Here is a 20,919-nt window from a genome sequence, read left to right on the forward strand (position 1 = left end):
AAACCTTTGCACCTGTGAGGTCTGCAACATTGTACCACACCTGCAGGAGGAATATGCCTATTGGCTACAGATATAGAAAACAAGAAACAAGGAGAGAGAGAGAGAGAGAGAGAGAGAAGAACTGCAGATCAAAGCTGTAAAAACTTATTCAGTATCATGGAATGGCCACTTTATTTAATCAACAATACTACACCCTGTCTGTTCACATCAGATTAGAGAAGTTCTCGATGACGGCCACTCCAGAAAGTACAAATGCTATCAATCCTAGTACAGTGACGCAATTGCTGTAGGTCCTGTAGCGAGTGCTGACACTGATCTTGGTGAATTTAGTGGCATCTCGCTAGTGAATTTAATACATTTCTTGACTGACAATTGCCTTGATGATTTTCACTGTGGCAGAGCAATAAAAATATCAGAGCCTGAGTCTGAATTAATGATAGGCTTCCAACGAGGACTCAGGGACCATGGTGCTTTGAAATGTTCCTGACATTAACATAGGGTAAATTTGATGGCGATTGATTGAGAGACTAAAATGTAGAAATGCTATTATTGAGGTGCCTAGATGATGTGACTTGGATAGGAGTGGTAAGTACTCAGAATCAGGTGCACTGAGATGGAGCATTGCCAGTCTGGTTCATTTGATAAAATGGGAGGCAGCAAATGTGTGGGTTTGAATCCCAAATAAAAGTCTCTGGGTGTGGTAACAGTAGGCTTTGTGCTCCATTTACTTCCATTCATACACATGCAAATGGACATTTGGAATAAAATAAGGGTTAGCAAATGATGACAGAATTTTTACTTAGGGGTAAACAAAATCCCTTTAATTAGCCCTAATGCACTTAAAATTACTGATTAAAATGCTTTGTAAAATTGATTTGTGTAAGGCTCTTTGTGTCATTACATTAAATTTAAAAAAAAAAAAAAATAATGCTGTTTTCCTTTTTTCAAGTTTTCCTCAAAATAGTAGATTATTATTGTGTGTCATACCAAATACAGAAGTTAGATTGAACATAATACGAAATTAAATAGATTGTCTAAAATGTTAATCTAAAAGATAAAATTAGGCAATTTTAGAAAAATATAAAGCAATTTTTGTTATGTAATTTGTACAGACTGATCGTGCTGTATATTCAGTGACAGTAGGTCGAAAGTTCTGCTGCGGAAATCAGTCTTTGCTCACTGAAATTCGGATCATTGCCCCCAGTGGCCGAATCTGGGCATGTTGTTGAACACATGGGCATGTTTTTGACCTGGGGGGGGGTCCCCTGGTACAAGATGCCACCCTGGGCAATTGCCCATGTCACCCAAGCCTAAATCTGCAATTGATTCATCCAACAAATAAGCAAATGTACTTTGTAATTATTCCCATAACAATTATATTTGAACCATTGTGCTTGTTAGTTATCAATGTTTTGGGGATAAGTCTTGTTGCATGTCTCTGTAGTTATGTCTCTGAGATAGCTGATGAAGAGGTTTTCATGGTGGGCTGCTCGCTTTGCTCACTGAGCGTTTGATGTGCGCACTGATACAGGCGGTTCCGTTGTTTGTTTTCCATGACCACACTCCCCAGTGACTTCCAGATGCAGCCAGCCATGATTCATAAACCAGGGAACAGCACGGAGAAAACGAACCAACAGCAACAGATGCAGCCAATATCTCAAAACAGAAAATTAAACTCTGGGCATCTGTCCTGCTGGCTGCGAGATTGGGCAATATGAGTCCACGTCGTGATGTTGTCATAATGGAGTAAACAGCCGATTTATTGTAACCTTGAAAGTGTGTGTGGCTGGATATCAGACTGGGGCTGAAGAGAGGGATGGAGAAGACCATTTCATCATCTCCTGAACATGTTCCACAACACTGAGATATTATTGAAATGCTATCTGCCCCAGTGCAAAAACTGATATATAAAATCTATCAAAATCTTTGTTGCTGTTGTTTGCTCACCAATAAAAGAAGATAACAGAAACAAAACATTGCATGTTTGTGTCTGGGGGATCTTTTTGATAGGTATGATAGGCATGCAATATTTGTGTGTGAAGAAAAAAACAAGTGAGCATAAATACAGGTGCATCTCAATAAATTAGAATGTCGTGGAAAAGTTCATTTATTTCAGTAATTCAACTCAAATTGTGAAACTCGTGTATTAAATAAATTCAATGCACACAGACTGAAGTAGTTTAAGTCTTTGGTTCTTTTAATTGTGATGATTTTGGCTCACATTTAACAAAAACCCACCAATTCACTATCTCAAAATATTAGAATACGTCACAAGACCAATAAAAAAAAACATTTTTAGTGAATTGTTGGCCTTCTGGAAAGTATGTTCATTTACTGTATATGTACTTAATACTTGGTAGGGGCTCCTTTTGCTTTAATTACTGCCTCAATTCGGCGTGGCATGGAGGTGATCAGTTTGTGGCACTGCTGAGGTGGTATGGAAGCCCAGGTTTCTTTGACAGTGGCCTTCAGCTCATCTGCATTTTTTGGTCTCTTGTTTCTCATTTTCCTCTTGACAATACCCCATAGATTCTCTATGGGGTTCAGGTCTGGTGAGTTTGCTGGCCAGTCAAGCACACCAACACCATGGTCATTTAACCAACTTTTGGTGCTTTTGGCAGTGTGGGCAGGTGCCAAATCCTGCTGGAAAATGAAATCAGCATCTTTAAAAAGCTGGTCAGCAGAAGGAAGCATGAAGTGCTCCAACATTTCTTGGTAAACGGGTGCAGTGACTTTGCTTTTCAAAAAACACAATGGACCAACACCAGCAGATGACATTGCTCCCCAAATCATCACAGACTGTGGAAACTTAACACTGGACTTCAAGTAACTTGGGCTATGAGCTTCTCCACCCTTCCTCCAGACTCTAGGACCTTGGTTTCCAAATGAAATACAAAACTTGCTCTCATCTGAAAAGAGGACTTTGGACCACTGGGCAACAGTCCAGTTCTTCTTCTCCTTAGCCCAGGTAAGACGCCTCTGACGTTGTCTGTGGTTCAGGAGTGGCATAACAAGAGGAATACGACAACTGTAGCCAAATTCCTTGACATGTCTGGGTGTGGTGGCTCTTGATGCCTTGACCCCAGCCTCAGTCCATTCCATGTGAAGTTCACCCAATTTCTTGAATCGATTTTGCTTGACAATCCTCATAAGGCTGCGGTTCTCTCGGTTGGTTGTGCATCTTTTTCTTCCACACTTTTTCCTTCCACTCAACTTTCTGTTAACATGCTTGGATACAGCACTCTGTGAACGGCCAGCTTCTTTGGCAATGAATGTTTGTGGCTTACCCTCCTTGTGAAGGGTGTCAATGATTGTCTTCTGGACAACTGTCAGATCAGCAGTCTTCCCCATGATTGTGTAGCCTAGTGAACCAAACTGAGAGACCATTTTGAAGGCTCAGGAAACCTTTGCAGGTGTTTTGAGTTGATTAGCTGATTGGCATGTCACCATATTCTAATTTGTTGAGATAGTGAATTGGTGGGTTTTTGTTAAATGTGAGCCAAAATCATCACAATTAAAAGAACCAAAGACTTAAACTACTTCAGTCTGTGTGCATTGAATTTATTTAATACACCAGTTTCACAATTTGAGTTGAATTACTGAAATAAATGAACTTTTCCATGACATTCTAATTTATTGAGATGCACCTGTATATTTGGACCCTAAGCTTTACTTGAGCATTGACTTGTAGGCATGCCAAGCATTTAATTCCTCCTGAAACTACCCCTATATTCTGAATAAGTAATTTTACACGGTTTACAAAAGTTTGCACAGGTGTTCTGCTGGGTCTCCATTGGGAGGTCATGTTTGTTTTATTTAGATGACCCTGGCTGAAGCCCAGTGGATCCACTTTGCTCATGGATGTTTTGGCTCTCTCAAAGTGCAGTGCTGATTCCTTCAGCTCTGGCAAAACTAACCCACCATTTGGGTCTCTCCTGCTGGCCAAAACTCCCAGTCTGGCACCCAGTGAGCTTACAAGCAACACACAGCTCTGCTTTTCTTTGTACTGTATCAGTTCTATGCTGACAGAATACTAGTTTTTGTGATAAGTATTCCACACGAGCTTGACTGTAAAACTAAAATGTAAACTGTTCCTGTTACGTTGGCAAAACTGTGGCAAAGTTCTTGCCTAGCTCTTCGTGACTTTACTCCATGAGTTGCCTCAAGATATAAGAGGCCTGTAAAGGGAACCAATTAACTCTATCCACAAATAGAGTGTGACACTATCACTGTACCCTGAGCAAATCGTGCTCTTTAAGAAATTGGATTTGAATTGTTTGGAAAGATGTGCTACTTGTTGTAAGGGATCACAGCTAAGACTGATCAAAATAATAAGGAAAAACAAGTGTGAATACTTCTTATGTCACTTAAAGTGATAGTTCACTCAAAAATGAAAATTCAGTCATTGTTGTCTCACCCCTGTGTTGATATAACCCCATATTACTTTCTTATTTTTTTTAAACACAAAAGGAGAACAGAGTTTTTGTTCTAAACAGCCGTGATGAGCGATGGTACATTCTGTCGATCACTTGGTTCCTATTTGCAGCATCATGCCGAGCATCTCAATCCACTGTGAACTGGCACCAGTCCAAAATCTTTCTCATAACAGTATATTGAAGCCAGCATCTCATGAGCTGGATAAAAACTTGGCAGATTTGATTTTGGCCGAGAATGTTACACCTAGGGATGTGCCCAAAGCCGAATAGCTTATTTGGAAAGGCACGAATAATGACTTAAAAATGAATATCGGATTCATCCAAATAATATTTAAAAAAAATATTCGTATGACTGACTATCCAAGAGGCACAAGAATAAAGTGACATTTTAAATAAGCATATACAAAATGACAAAGAATTTATGAATCTGTGTAGCCAATATTTCTATAGTGTAAACCATATGAATGAAAATGGGCACGTTGTGATTTCAGATCGGATGGGCACGTTCTCGACTCCGTTTGTAGTCTCTGTTAATTGTGTGCATCTGGAGCTTATCAAGTGTAACATTAAGATTATATACACTTTCCACTTCTTGAAATGTCTATGTTAATGTATCACACGATTCACACATGATTCCCATGTATTCATTTATAGCCTAAACCTGAGCGCAATGTCCTTAAAGTCCTTACCTTAAGTGATGATTTCACATCGGAGCGCATCTATCCGTCTTTTAAAATTGACCACATTTATGTCCACATCAGCGATTAAGAACATTATCTGGTTAAGACTTTATTCTGAAAAAAAAGAAGTTAAAATGCTCCATAAAGGTTTAAATTCTCCATAGAGTATTCATCTATTAGGAATATTCCTCCTTATGTAAAACGAAGAAACATTCTCCTTCTTTTTTTTCTTATTCTCCATCTTTAAACTGTGCTACCGCTGGTGAGGCGCTATATAAATTTAACCTAATTATTATTATCATTATTATTATTATTATTTTACTAAATAATGGTGTCTTATCGTAAAAATTCCTGATAGACTTACCGGACATCCACCTGTTTGTAGGCTATATTGATTTTATTTTCATTTTATTTATTTTTTTGTATTTGTATTCATTATTCACTAAAAATGTGTGCTTGACATTTCAAATTTTGCTTGACACATCCTGCCTTCAGAATAATGTTGTTATACATGAACAGACAAATGCTAATTCTGTTTCATGGTGATATTAATATCAGAAATACCAGGAGAAACCACAGTTAACAACATATTCCACAGTTAATGTAGCCTACAAATTCAGCTTTTTCTGGTAAGAAAAAAAAAGATTTTTTTTTTTAATTTTTAATTTTTTTTATAATTGTTGTATAATAATAATAATAATAATAATAATAAGGCTATTATTATGCAAAGGCACATTTTATTAATAGAAACTAAGAGTAACATTTAAAAATGGCCATTTCATTTCATTTTGACACACTTCCGGTTTAATCCCCACCCACACCCGGTTCTATCCAAATACAGAGACAGATACAGATAATTTTATCATATGAACAGATACAGATACAAATACAGATAATGGCTTCGCTGCACACCCCTAGGTACACCTACCAAATGTTTTCTCTCTTTAGGCAGAGATCTGTCACACACACACACCAGTTCAGAATGGAGAAGAGGTGACAGACATTCCAACAATAGCTTCACTAAATAATACATTAGATTTTGGCTTGTTTCTTACCAAACTTTATTGTACGCTTTCAGAACAATCATGAGGCTCATGAAATAATTTATTAAATTAAAATGATTTATGCGTCATTTTAAAGCTTGAAGAGGTAGTCACCATAAACTGCCATTGTATGACATTGTTTGACAATTTCTCCCATTGTGTTTAGAAAGAAGAAAGTCATACAGGGTTCTAACAACAATGAGGTGAGTAAATAATGTGAACTAGTATGTGAACTATCCCTTTAAAGGACTTATAGAATAATGTTGATTACCACAGAAAATAATTTCAACTTTGAAGACTTTAAATGTATATATTTTCCCACGTTGTGAAGTCACAGAGCCACACCAGTTAAATTTGCCAAGAAAAAGTACATTTATTAGTTTGTTTAGTTATGAGACATAGGAGAGAAAGTGAAATTTTAATTATAATAATGTTATGTGATGGTCTTCATTGTCTTTCCCATCTTTCTCTTCCTCTTCCTCATCTTTCTCTGAAGAGCATTTTTGCGGGGCATATTTAAGTCCATCCATATGAAAAACAAAAAACAAACAAATGCTTTCCTTTGTCTAGAGCAGACCCCACTCTTCCCCCTTAATTTGATTCACATATGTACAGTTGTGCTCAAAAGTTTGCATACCCTTGGATAATTGGTAATATATGTACCATTTTTAAAGAAAACATGAATGATCAGGCAAAACACAATTCTTTTATTTCTTATGGGATTCATATTCAACTGTAGGTTATAACAGAATGGCACAATCATAAAACAAAACATGGCAACAATGAATAAAATGAAAAGTCTGCATACCCTTAGTTCTTAATACTGTGTATTGCCACCTTTAGCATCAATGACAGCGTGCAGTCTTTTGTAATAGTTGTCTATGAGGCCCCAAATTCTTGCAGGTGGTATAGCTGCCCATTCGTCTTGGCAAAATGCCTCCAGGTCATGCAAAGTCTTTGGTCGTCTTGCATGAACCGCATGTTTGAGATCTCCCCAGAGTGGCTCGATGATATTAAGGTCAGGAGAATGTGATGGCCACTCCAGAACCTTCACCTTTTTCTGCTGTAACCTCTGGAGGGTCAGCTTGGCCTTGTGCTTAGGGTCACTGTCATGCTGGAATGTCCAAGAGCGTCCCATGTGCAGCTTTTGTGCAGAAGAATGCAAATTGTCTGCCAGCATTTTCTGATAACATGCTGCATTCATCTTGCCATCAATTTTCACAAGATTCCCCGTGCCTTTAGAGCTCACACACCCCCAAAACTTCAGTGAGCCACCACCATGCTTCACAGTGGGGATGGTATTCTTTTCACTATAGGCCTTGTTGACCCCTTTCCAAACATAGTGCCTATCATTGTGACCATAAAGCTCTATTTTGGTCTCGTCACTCCAAATTACAATGTGCCAGAAGCCGTGAGGTGTGTCAAGGTGTTGTTGGGCATATTTTAACTGGGCTTTTTTGTGGCATTGGCGCGGTAAAGGCTTCTTTCTGGCAACTTAACCATGCAGCTCATTTTTGTTCAAGTATCGTCGTATTGTGCTCCTTGAAACAACCACACCGTCTTTTTCCAGAGCAGCCTGTATTTCTCCTGAGGTTACCTGTGGGTTTTTCTTTGTATCCCGAACAATTCTTCTGACAGTTGTGGCTGAAATCTTTCTTGGTCTACCTGATATCAAGAGATCCCCGAATTTTCTACTTCTTAATAAGTGATTGAACAGTACTGACTGGCATTTTCAAGGCTTTGGATATCTTTTTATATCCTTTTCCATCTTTATAAAGTTCCATTACCTTGTTACGCATGTCTTTTGGCAGTTCTTTTCTGCTCCCCATGGCTCAGTATCTAGTCTGCTCAGTGCATCCATGTGAGAGCTAAAAACTCATTGACTATTTATACACAGACACTAATTGCAATTTAAAAAGCCACAGGTGTGGGAAATTAAACTTTAATTTTAAACCTGTGTGTGTCAACTTGTGTGTCTGTAACAAGGCCAAACATTCAAGGGTATGTAAACTTTTGATCAGGGCCATTTGGGTGATTTCTGTTATCATTATAATTTAAAAAGGAGCCAAACAACTATGTCATAATAAATGGCTTCATATGATCACTATCCTTAAATAAAAGACTTGCATGATCAGTCATATTTTCAAAATCAATGCCAAAATTTCACAATTTCTGCCAGGGTATGCAAACTTTTGAGCACAACTGTATATGGAAAAATTCCAAGTTTACCATGAGGTAATGTAAAGAACTTATATAAGACTTACATATAACTTATATAAATTTGAACTTATGCATGGCTGTAAGAATGAATATAAGACACATGATGTAAAAGCATAACAAAATCATTACAAATACTGATGATAATCAATAATACTGATAAACATGAAAATGTTAGTCTTCAAACTTGTCCTTCATCAGCCTGGTTTCTTGAAATTTACATGAACATGACAACATTTTTGTAATTCAGAAAATACGTGCTGTATATCACGTTTGGCTGCAGGTTTCCAGTGAAATGCCCAGGGGTGCGCCAAAACTAAGTAAAATGGTGTCATATTCAGACACGGTTTTAAGGTAAATTTTAGATTTTTTTTTTTTTTTAAACATACCTCCCTAACCCATGCCCTATCAGGTGAGCTACAGCACAAGCTATCCGTGTTGGACTAAGTGTGTGTGTGTGTGTGTGTATATATATATATATATATATATATATATATATATATATATATATATATATATATATAGGTGAGTCTGTAATAAAAGCATTAAGATGTATTGTTTTTCAAAAGATGTGTTTGAGTAAAAGTGTGTGGATATCATAAAATAGCAGGTTCTGAGTTATAGACAAAAAAGTCATAATCAGTCATTGTTGGGCCTCATGTATTCAGATAGAAGACAAAGGCAGGCCTAACACAGTCGGAAAAAAAAAACCTAACTCAAGCCCCTACATTCCAAGTTGTAAATTATACTGATAAAAATCGTGCCAAAATCAAACAAAGGGAGTCCAAAACAGACTACAAATCCCATGAAGCCTTGCTCACTAAAGGATCGAACTCTCAACTCCTATTGGATGAGGCACACAACAGAACGTCCCTTAAACATGACATCATCAGGAGTTGAAATACCTCTGAAATGCTTCCGGGATTTGCTTCCAGCGACTTTGTTTGCAGTGTGTAGATGCAGCTCATCGCTGCTCTCAGGTGCAACCTCGTGGCACAAGGAAGTAACGTCTGACTTGAAACTGTGGCCATACAATCTCCATCTCGCTGGATGAGTTGAGATTACTCTGTGTTCAACCGAACACTCTAACGGATCCGAAGGAGACCACTGAGCAATCCACATCTTCATCCGTTTGCCTGCAGAAGTGAAGAGATTAAAGATTTCTCTTCCATCTTCAATCAAGTCGACATTTCTGAGTTCTCCGCCAGCCCGTAGAGAATCAACAGCCTTGCCCGCCAACAGAGCAAGGAAACGGCCTCCCGTCATCACCCGAGCCTCAAGGAACCGGGTCGGAGTTAAAGGACGGAGGAAAACACATTCTACCTGTGTCCTCATGCGATTCAAGTAAGAGGTTTACGTCTGGGCAGAGATAGAATATTATTAGTGTGTTATTCTTGTTTTTCAAGGTTTTTGCTTGTACAGTTTACGGACCGCCATGTCCGCTTATTATTAATACTCAGGGTATTAATTATCACGAATTTGTTTTGCTGTATTGTGGTCCAACCAAATTGGACTGTTGCGCATTTTTGCCATCGCGGGTGAAACCGGCAAACTGAGTTATCCACTAAAGAGTCAAAGAATGCGGGACTTTTACGAGCCGTCCACCGCGTCTCTGAGTGATAAATTAACAGCTGCTTTAGGGCTGTCACTTAATTCTCTCTCTCTCGTACTAACCACACACACACACACACACACACACACCTTATGTGTTATAGGATTATTTTTATTTCCATATCTAATCATATCACTGTTTAGTTTGTAGTTGTAAGTCAGAAGTTTATTGACTGCATTGTATTAATTATTAATTGATATTACTGCATAAATCAACTTTGTTTATATTACAAAGAGAAGTGTTTTGTTTTGTGTGTGAAGAAGTGTCTTCATGTGTCATGCTGATGGGATGTCAGTGCTCGGATTCAAACCTTCATTAATTGTTTTTTTTCCTGAAAATCGATATTCTTTGGATGTCGATTTTCCTAAGAAAACAATCTAATATTGAGACTGTTTTACTATCTGGTTATTAGTCCCTGATTCCAGGGTGGTGCCCCGTCAATGTTAATCCTTATTAATATTCTATTGATTTTTGATAATTGATAATTATCTTTGATGATTGTTGAATCTGAATGATCAATAAGCTAGTGTTAATTTTAATTAATGTTTCATCGATGTTAACAATTAACGATTATCTTTGATAATTGTTGATTTAAAGGATTAAAAAACTAACATTGATTCTCATCAATGTTCTATTGATTTTAATAATTAATAATTATCTTTGATAATTATTAATTATTGCTAATAACCTAACTTGCTCCTAAACGTAGCACACTACATTTACTGGAGCCCCATATGAGGTTTTAATGAGTTAGATTCAATTAATTAATTTAAATATTAATTAATAACTAAAGAAATAATTATTAATTATTTCTGATAGTAACACTGATCTAAACAACCAGTAAAGCCCTACATCATGATTTAAGTGAAAGTGAATAAAACACACAGTTGTTGTAGCGCCTCTAGTTTTAATTTGTCCTGGAAACTGCAGGGACTTGTACCTGGAGACACTTTAACAAGTTTTTCAAAAATGTATATTGAGTCACGTTTTCACTATGAGACCAGGTTGCCTTCGCTATTTAAAAAAATAATAAAAAATGCGTTACAGTAAGGCACTTACAGTGGAACTGAATGGGGCCTTTTCATAAATATAAAACTACAGTTTCAAAAATATAAGCACAAGAAATAAACTTAAAAATTTGCTGATTTTTTTGTAATAGAATTTCTGTACTACAGGATTTTAGTGTATACAGAGTTTACCGCCATCATGTCATCATGGCAACACAATCTTGGATATAACTTTACACAGATTAGGTAAGCCAGCGATTTTTTTTTAATTTTTTTTTTAATTTTTTTTCACACAAATCATGCTAACACATATTATTGTTTCCGCCTTGTGGCTATACTTTTGAAACATTGTGTAATATACCATTTATGGACTGGTCCCAATCACATTTATTGTAATGGCCTTACTGTAAATACTTTTTTTTATATATATATATAAACTAGGGATCAGTCAAAGTAATTATTATTATTATTATTATTATTATTATTACTATTATTATTTATTTATTTATTTATTTATTTATTTATGGTAATCAACATTATACCACAAATGCTCTCGACTAAGCTTAACTTGTATTGAACCTTGAAAGCTTGATAAACACCCTTATAGCCTCTTGTAATAAACAGGCTATTTTCAGTTGAATTAAATTATGGCACAGTCAATCTTTTTTATACAACAACTCCTACAACATCTTTAATTGTAATCTATATCTTGCTGTGGGAAAGAAAACCTCCACCTGGCATATGTATAGCAGGTGATCGCTGCTGTAATTGCACATCAATATAAAGTTTCACAGCGCTGCATAATCAGCCCTTAGGGCAATTATGTTGAGGACGAAGGCGACACATGCACCCGTCTGGCCTGATTTTAATATGTTTGGAAGCACAGGTGTGCCTGTGCAGATTTAGCAGAGTGTGTTCTAAGCTGCTTATGTTAACAACATGAAACAGGGCTCCTCAAGCACACTAGTTAGGCCAATTACAACTCCTCTCTATCCTTATTTTAATTTAGTCAGGAGGGAGACTGTTATCGTTTAAATTACACTCTATCGGAGTCCACAGATGGTATTAGTTAGTTGCAGAGGTAATGAATTGTGCATTCACTCCCACAGAGCAGGTGAATTGTGGAGTTTTGGCACCATTCGACTGGTGAAGGCTGCTTTAAGTGAACCGAGATTAAAAACTGGCTTTGTAAAGCAATTTTTCTCTCAGGCTCTCCACAGAAAGGAGCATTGAATATACCAGTTTATCTCAATATTTTCACAAGTGTCAGGCTATGACACCCATTCTCCATTGGCTTTGGCTTGTACAAATGTGTCCTATCATAGATGTCAACAGGAAACCATCTTCTGCTATAAACTAGACAGAGCAAGTGACACACACAGAGGAATTACTTAAACAGTATGGAAGAAATAATCACTGACAGAAGATGCAACCCTCCAACATAAACAAATAGTTCCTTGTATATTTCCTTATGGGGAGCAATGACAATTTATAATCATCAGGTTTCTTTAGTTTACAGAGTTTGGGGGGGTGGGGGGGCATTTGTTTTTGCTAGTCTGGCTCCTTTCTGTGTAATAGAAGAATGGGTTGTTGACTTGGTATGCAGGCAAGAAGCATGCTGAAGCAAGCAGATATTTCTCACTTTAATGATTTGTCATATATACAATAAAAAATTCCTGGTTTGGAGAAATTGGCTCCCAGGGAAAGTGCTCATTGGTCCTGCTGTTGGTCTCTAACCACCTACAGTCAGCTGCCATGCCTCATTGATGACTATGATAGAAGCAGATGGATTAGAAGCCAGGTTTTCCTGTCATTGCCATGGTAACCTCTAAAGCGTGTTCCATTTTCCTATGATAGCATAAGTCTTGCAGGGACTCATAATGATGTCTCTTTCTGTTCCATTAAGGAGAAAGTTAGACCTAAAGAGAGTTAATGTATTTCTCTAGACTTGTGGATCTGATACCACTTTGACAAATGAACTTAGGATATGTATCATGGTACCACTGTGACCCACCAGAGGTGAAAACTAGATCCCAGGTGGATATCGAGGCTTCAAATTTAAAAATTAATTATATAAAAAGGGAAGTCAAGTCTGAAATATGGTATATTTCTCACATCAGTGAATTTATTTAGCCAAAGTAGGATATTCTCCTGGATCAACATCTTTTGTTGGTCTTGGAACAGTATTCTGGTAAAACAGATGCAGCCCAAACTCTTTAAATCCCTAAGCATTAACTACCCCTAAAATTAGAGGGTTGATCAACTTTGTCAAATCTTTTTTGGCAACTCATCTTCCTTAACTGGCTAGAGATGGCTTTTTCAAATCTAATTATATATAATCTGTATCTACTTTTAGGTGGGCTAAAGGAGGAAGTGTGATAAAGGAAGTGTCTGGAGACACTTATGAGGTCATTGTGGACCACTCATTCTTCACAGAGCCAGTATCCTGTGAGGTCACCAACCCACTAGGGAGCACCAACATCAGTCGCAATGTGGACGTCTACTGTAAGTTCTCTCTGTTAGTTCATAATCTGGGAAAGTATCTATGCAAACATCAGTAGAGCCCAGTTGCCACCTATCTTCTATTTAAACTAAATAGATACATTTTATAACTTCTGAATAGATGTTATAACCTGGTCTGTTTTCTCCAGTTGGACCTCGGATGGCTGCAGAGCCCCAGTCTTTACAGGTTGACTTGGGGTCAGATGCTATTTTCAACTGTGCCTGGACAGGAAACCCCTCTTTAACGATTGTATGGATGAAAAGGGGCTCTGGAGTGGTAAGTTGTGAACAATGTCTGTGATTCTGCCCTTTAACAGTGTTCTGAGATCAGATTCTCCAAGCTTAATCTTTGGAGTAAACACACGGTTCTCTCACCAACCACCTCTTTAGAGTCCTATTTTTTATTCTAGATACATTAATAGTACAGTGATGTTCAGACAACCCATTTCCTTTTGTCTTTGGGAGTAGATAGGGAAAACATTACTGTCAACTTTTATATGATACTCTTAACTAGATTTTTATAACTTTGAAAAAAAAAAATCATTTTGACCATTTAACAAAAGACATAGCAACCCAAGTTGGAACAGTATGTACCTCTGTGCCAAATTTGGTGGATGTAGCTTAAAAGCTCTAGGAGAAGTTCTTTAGAAAAACGTCCTGGTTACTTTCGTAACCTCCGTTCCCTGATGGAGGGAACGAGACATTGTGTCTATGTAGTGACACTAGGGGTCACTCTTTGGAGCCCGAGATACCTCTGGTCTTTGATAATAAGCCAATGAAAATTGGCGAGTGGTATTTGCATGCCACTCCCCCGGACATACGGGTATAAAAGGAGCTGGTATGCAACCACTCATTCAGGTTTTATGCTGAGGAGCCGATATAAGGTCCAGCCATTTCAGCGGGTAGTTCAGCATTGTGGCAGGAGGGACACAACGTCTCGTTCCCTCCATCAGGGAACGGAGGTTACGAAAGTAACCAGGATGTTCCCTATCTGTCACTCACTCGACATTGTGTCGATGTAATGACACTAGGGTTCCCTATACGAAACGCCACAATAAGCAGAACTGTGTTACGTGGAGTGGCTGTGCAAGATGGGCAGACCGCTGTGTGCCTCGTAGCCAGCGCACCAGGCCGTCACGTAACCTCCCCCAATGTTCTTATGAGTGTTGAACAGTCCTTCGGGAACAAGTCAACTGCCCAAAAAATAGGGACAGGCTCGCCCAGTCGTGGCCTCTTTTCCTCTCTTTTCTCCCCAAAAAGAGTGGAATTTGTTTACCGACTGGGGCCATAAGTGTCTACGTCAGGGGGGTGTCACTCCCAAGGGGAAGACACTGCGGAGACCACACCCTGCCCGAGGGGGGGGGGGGGGGTATTTTGAGTGGAAATACATCACATGTTCTTACCGAGTCTTGTCGGAAGTATGTCATGTGGAGAAGTCCTATGATAGGTCCAGCCCAAGAGGGGAGGAATTCTACAAACACGGTGACCAGGGGAAGATGAACCTCTGCCCAAGGAAGATGCAGTTTACCAACAGGGAAACGATTTAGTGGCAGATATACATCACATGGGGCCACCTATGGGGAACCAGCACATGTGGAGCACCTACCCCAGTAAAGGGCTTAGTTAGCACATGTACTGGGCCGGCAGTGAGTTTCTCCGCAAACTCGTCTACCACAAGGCTAAGGAGAAAAGTCATCCAGGGATCACCACTTTGTGAACACTACTGGGAGTCAACAGCGCACGTCTTCACCTCAAAGGAGGGAAAGGCGCTATGCGCAAGCGGTACACCCAGCCAGCTGTCCCGGAACTTACCTGTTCGTACCTGACAAAACACGAGACAAAACCGGCTCAACCCAGAGATTGTAGAACCTCGCAAAGGTGTTGGGTGTTGCCCAGCCCGCTGCTCTGCAGATGTCTGCTAGAGAGGTGCCATTGGTCAGGGCCCAGGAGGCCGCTACACTCATGGTTGAATGGGCTCGTAGCCCCGCGGGGGGCGGCATGTGCTGAGCGTGATCGATGGCGTCAATGTCCCAATGGGTGATCCTCTGTTTGGAGACAGTGCTTCCTTTCCGCTGTCCACCAAAGCAGACAAAGAGTTGCTCGGAGTTTCTAAAGCTCTGCGTGCGATCCAAATAGATGCGTAAAGCGCGCACCGGACACAGCAACGCCAAGGCTGGGTCTGCATCCTCCTGGGGCAGCGCTTGCAGGTTCACCACCTGATCCCTAAATGGGGTCGTGGGAACCTTGGGCACATAGCCCGGTCGGTCACGTGAGAGTAGCCCGGACCGAACTCCAGGCACGATTTGCTGACAGAGAACACCTGCAGGTCCCCTACCCTCTTGATGGAAGTGAGCGAGAGAGTGCCTTTAGCTCGGCTGACTCCAATGGCTCGAAGGGAGCGCCCCGTAGTCCCCGAAGGACTACAGAGAGATCCCATGAGGGAATGAGGCGTGGTCTGGGGGGTTCAACCTCCGAGCACCTCTCAGAAACCTGATGATCAAGTCATGCTTCCCCAAATACTTACCATCCACTGCATCGTGATGTGCTGAAATGGCGGCTATATACACCTTCAAGGTGGAGGGGGACAGCTGCCCCTCCAACCTCTCCTGTAGGAAGGAAAGCACCGATCCGACTGCACATCTCTTGGGGTCTTCACATCGGGAAGAACACCACTTAGTGAACAGACGCCATTTCAAGGCGTACAGGTGCCTCATAGAGGGAGCCCTAGCCTGAGTGATTGTGTCAACCACCACAGGTGGTAGGCCACTTAGGTCCATCCAGGGGCCAGACATGGAGGTTCCAGAGATCTGGCCATGGGTGCCACATGGTGCCCTGTCCTTGAGAAAGAAGGTCCTTCCTCAGGGGAATTCGCTGGGGGGGGGGCTGTCGCAAGGAGCGTGAGGTCCGAGAACCATGTCTGGGTGGACCAGAAGGGTGCTACCAGGACGACCTGCTCCTTGTCCTTCCTGACCTTGCACAGGGTCTGTGGAAGTAGGCTCACTGGGGAAAATGCGTATTTGCATAGTCCAGGGGGCCAGCTGTGTGCCAGCACATCTATACCGAGGGGTGCCTCGGTCAGGGTGTACCAAAGCGGGCAGTGGGAGGATTCTCAGGAAGCAAACAGGTCTACCTGTGCTCGACCGAATCGACTCCAGATCAGCTGGACCACCTGGGGGTGGAGTCTCCACTCTCCCCTGATCATAACCTGTTGTGACAGCGCGTCCGCTGCGGTGTTGCGGTCGCCCGGGATGTGAGTGGCTCACAGCTACTTGAGGTGCTGCTGACTCCAGAGGAGGAGACGGCGGGCGAGTTGTTACATGCAATGGGAGCGTAAGCCACCTTGGCAGTTGATGTATGCCACCATTGCCGTGTTGTCTGTCCGAACCAACACATGCTTGCCCTGGATCAACGGTCGAAGCCTCCGCAGGGCGAGCAGTACTGCCAACAACTTGAGGCAGTTGATGTGCCAACATAGCCGCGGGCCAGTCCAGGAGCCGGTGGCTGCGTGCCCATTGCATACGGTGCCCTAGCCCGTCTTGGAGGCGTCTGTCGTAACCACGACACTCCTGGAGACCTGTTCTAGGGGAACCCCTGCCCATTGAAATGTCAGGTTAGTCCAAGGGCTGAAGAGGCGGCGACAGATCGGAATGACAACCACACGATGTGTCCCACGGCACCATGCCCATCTCGGGACTCGAGTCTGAAGCCAGTGCTGAATTTAGCTCAATGAATAGAACCGCTCAGCTCTGAAGAGAAAATCTGAATGAGTGGTTGCATACCAGCTAATTTTATTCCCGTATGTCTGGGGGAGTGGCATGCAAATTCCACTCGGCAATTCTCATTGGCCTTTTTTCAAAGATCAGAGGTGTTTGGGGCTCCCAAGATTGACCCCTAGTGTCACTACATCAACACAACATCGAGTGAGTGACAGATAGGGAACAGTATGTTGACTTTGTTAAGTCAACGTAATAATAAATCTCTGATCTGTTAATTCCATAAACTGCCTTTTATGCATGAACATCTCATAAGCAGAATTGCAACAACGCATGTCCTTTTGTTTCATCTAAAGACACAATCTTATTTTAAGGACATGATGGTACTTACAGTGTTAAGATTCAGTGCAGTACCCTGATGGCAAGAGAAAACATAATGTTTCTTCAGAGTCCCCGCAATCGTAATAGTTGCTGATGGATAGTGACACAGTTCTGGGTTTGCCCCTGTGCCATGCATAGGGAGAGTTCTACCCTGCTGAAAGTGGACTGGTCTCATTTCTCTCCTGGGTGGCTGTCATCTACCTTCTCCAGTGTTCACACAGACCTACATCTGACCAAAATTGGATTTGAATAATTAAGAAGGAGTGCCTTTTTCAAGATTAGCTGCCCATCTGTGAGTTCTGATTCGTTTAGACCCTGGTCATAGCTCCTCTTTTGCTCCCTTTTAATGTCTTGATCCTTGACCTTTGACCACAGGTGCTAAGCAATGAGAACATCCTGACACTGAAAGCTGTCAGGCAAGAGGATGCTGGGAAGTATGTGTGCCGTGCGGTGGTCCCTCGCGTTGGTGCAGCAGAGAAGGAAGTTGCTCTCACTGTAAACGGTAAGTTTGACACTCATTTGCAAGATCTCACTTATAGAGGGTTAATGTATTTAATCTGGATCTGATACCAAATGAACTTAAAGTGGATGTGTGTATTCTTTTTTATGTACAAATGATGAGTCAACTATAAGAAGGCCATTTGTTGGTTGATTTCATCTAAACATGTAACACTGTGGCTATGCGGCAGTCCAAGCATCCTGACCAGCCCGAGGTGGTAACATTTGCTCAACCAGTGGTGTGAGTTTAGGGTGGGACTATCTGTGTGTTCAACCAATTGCAGAAGTGTGTGAGTCGTTATTTTAGAAAATCCATTTATTTGTTTATCTCAGACAGATAGAAAGGATTAAAATTTAAGAATTAAGTGCACATGGTGGAAGTCAATGGCCAGAGTCACATGGTCAATGAGAGTTTGACTGTCAGTCCCATTGATTGCCAAGAAGGACCACATGTACCTAAGCAAGGTACAAGAAACTGAAAATTCAGGTTAAAGTTGTTTGAAATTAGAACTATTTAGGCATTCAGTGTTGACTGAGTCAGAAGTTTGATGTTTACTGTTTTGTGGAAGGTCTGCTGTTTCTCTGGGCTAATGATGATTATATGCAGTAAGAATGGTACAAGGTGCTGTTTCTTAGGCTGTGACAGACTAATGAGCAGCAGAGAATAGCAGGAGACTGGCTCCTCTCAGATAAATGACTTCATTACAGTCCTTTGATATGCAGGCAGCATGCATTAGCCACACGACAGCTTTCACAAAATCCTGTATGTCTTCTAAAAGCTCCTTTCTCTCATTTGCCATGGGCCACAGCTTTGACGTGAGCAGAAAATAAGAGAAGTTCAGCCAATGTGACAATTGTGTTTGCATTGAATTATTCCTCTGCACATGGAGATTTGCTAATGCAGTTTGTTCCTGTGAAATGAAAGGAAATCAATAAGGAATTGTTATGACTGATAGTATTAATATGCAAAGTTAGATATTTGTTTTAGACCCACAGAGGACCCAGGAATTGCAGAAATTACAGATGACATCCACTTTCATCAAGTACATGCTGTTCTTTATGGGGACAATTAAAGGGTACCTCTGTTTTGCATTCATTCTTGGCTCCTAGTGAGTTCAGGATTGCCTGAAATCCCTAATAAATACCATCATGTTGTTTGTTTTTCTGCTTGTAGCAAGATTTATTGAGGTTTATGAAAGTTGCCAAAGGCTCTGCCACTCTATTTCAATCTGCTAATAGTTTGCAGGTGACCAGGTTTGGGCGGATTACTTTAAGAAAGTATTCGGGGCTGAATACGAAATACTCTTTCTAAAATGTATTCAGTAAAGTATTCAGAATACATCAAATAAAAAGTAACATTTTCAGATTATTTTAGAGTACATATTTATAAAGGCATAGCACAATTGGAAGAATCATTTTATTACAGACACTTAGATTATTGGGTGCTTTTGATTCTTTACTCATCCTTTGTTTGTTTTTTATTGTTTAAAAAAATGTGAATCACTTAGTATGAAATATTTTACGAATGAAAAGTATGAAAAAAGTGAGATAAATATTATTATGTCCTTTATCATGTTACAATATGTATCACACTGAACTAGCCTCCCATATGTCTATAAGCCATACATACAGTAGTTATTTACATTAGGTTTTGCTGTCTTTGTTTGGACTCTGATCCTCTTCAAGTAATTTTCCCTCATTCATTCTTTGCAGTACTTTCTCCCATATTTTACCTATTTATATTATTGTCATTAATAATTGCTATTTATCAACAGTTCTTCATTCTGCAAGTTTCTGATATGGGTGACTAATCCAAATATTTATCGAGAGCCATCCGTATTAACACCGTCTTTAAATGTATTAACACAGCAGGAAACAATGTATAATGCATGCAAATGTTATATTTGTGGAAAAAAAAAAAAAACTTTGCCGTCTATATTGATGCTGGTTGATTGATCGCCAAGACAACGGTGTGCCGTGTGGTTTCCAGAGATTCAATCCGAAAATCATTATACATGAAAAATATCGTCCTGGTTACTTTTGTAACCTCCGTTCCCTGATGGAGGGAACGAGACGTTGTGTCGATGTAGTGACACTAGGGGTCATTCTTGGGAGCCCCAAACACCTCTGCTTTTTTGAAAAAAGGCCAATGAGAATTGGCGAGTAGAATTTGCATGCCACTCCCCCGGACATACGGGTATAAAAGGAGCTGGTATGCAACCACACATTCAGGTTTTGTGCTGAGGAGCTGAGACCAGGTCCCGGCCACTTCAGCGGGTAGTTCAGCATTGTGGCAAGAGGGACACAATGTTTCGTTCCCTCCATCAGGGAATGGAGGTTACAAAAGTAACCAGGACATTCCCTATCTTTCACTCACTCGACATTGTGTCAATGTAGTGACACTAGGGGTTCCTATACTAAACGCCACAACTATCTGAACTGTGTTACATGAACTGGTCGTGTGTGACGGGAAGACCGCTGTGTACCTCATAGCCAGCAAACCAGGCCATCAGGTAACCTCCCCCAACGCTCTTATGAGCGTCAAATGGTCCATCAGGAACAAGTCAACTGCCCAACTATAGGGACAGGCTAGCCCTGCCGAGGCCTCTTTCCCTCTCTTTTCTCCCCAAAAAGAGTGGAATTTGTTAACTAACTGGGAGCCATAAGTGTCTGCATCGGGGAGTGTCCCTCCCAAGGGGAAGACACCGCGGAGACCACACCCCACCCAAAAGGGGGGGGGGGTATTTTGAGTGGAATAAGTCACATGGTCTTACCGCGTCTTGTCAGAAGTATGTCATGTGGAGAGGTCCCATGGTAGGTCCTACCTGAA

At 40.6% G+C, this 20,919-nt stretch overlaps 1 protein-coding gene across 1 annotated transcript in view; it reads left to right on the forward strand.

Moving 5' to 3' along the window:
* kirrel3b (kirre like nephrin family adhesion molecule 3b) overlaps positions 1–20,919 on the forward strand; it is a 352,509-nt gene that overhangs the window by 296,803 nt on the left and 34,787 nt on the right. Inside the window, exons 7-9 of the mRNA XM_051657521.1 lie at positions 13,352–13,500; positions 13,647–13,774; positions 17,967–18,093. Of these exons, the coding sequence (XP_051513481.1) occupies positions 13,352–13,500; positions 13,647–13,774; positions 17,967–18,093 (404 nt within the window). The remainder of the gene's footprint in view (positions 1–13,351; positions 13,501–13,646; positions 13,775–17,966; positions 18,094–20,919) is intronic.

The sequence above is a fragment of the Myxocyprinus asiaticus genome, chromosome 26 (genome assembly GCF_019703515.2).
Source record: "Myxocyprinus asiaticus isolate MX2 ecotype Aquarium Trade chromosome 26, UBuf_Myxa_2, whole genome shotgun sequence".
Taxonomy (NCBI): Eukaryota; Metazoa; Chordata; class Actinopteri; order Cypriniformes; family Catostomidae; genus Myxocyprinus; species Myxocyprinus asiaticus.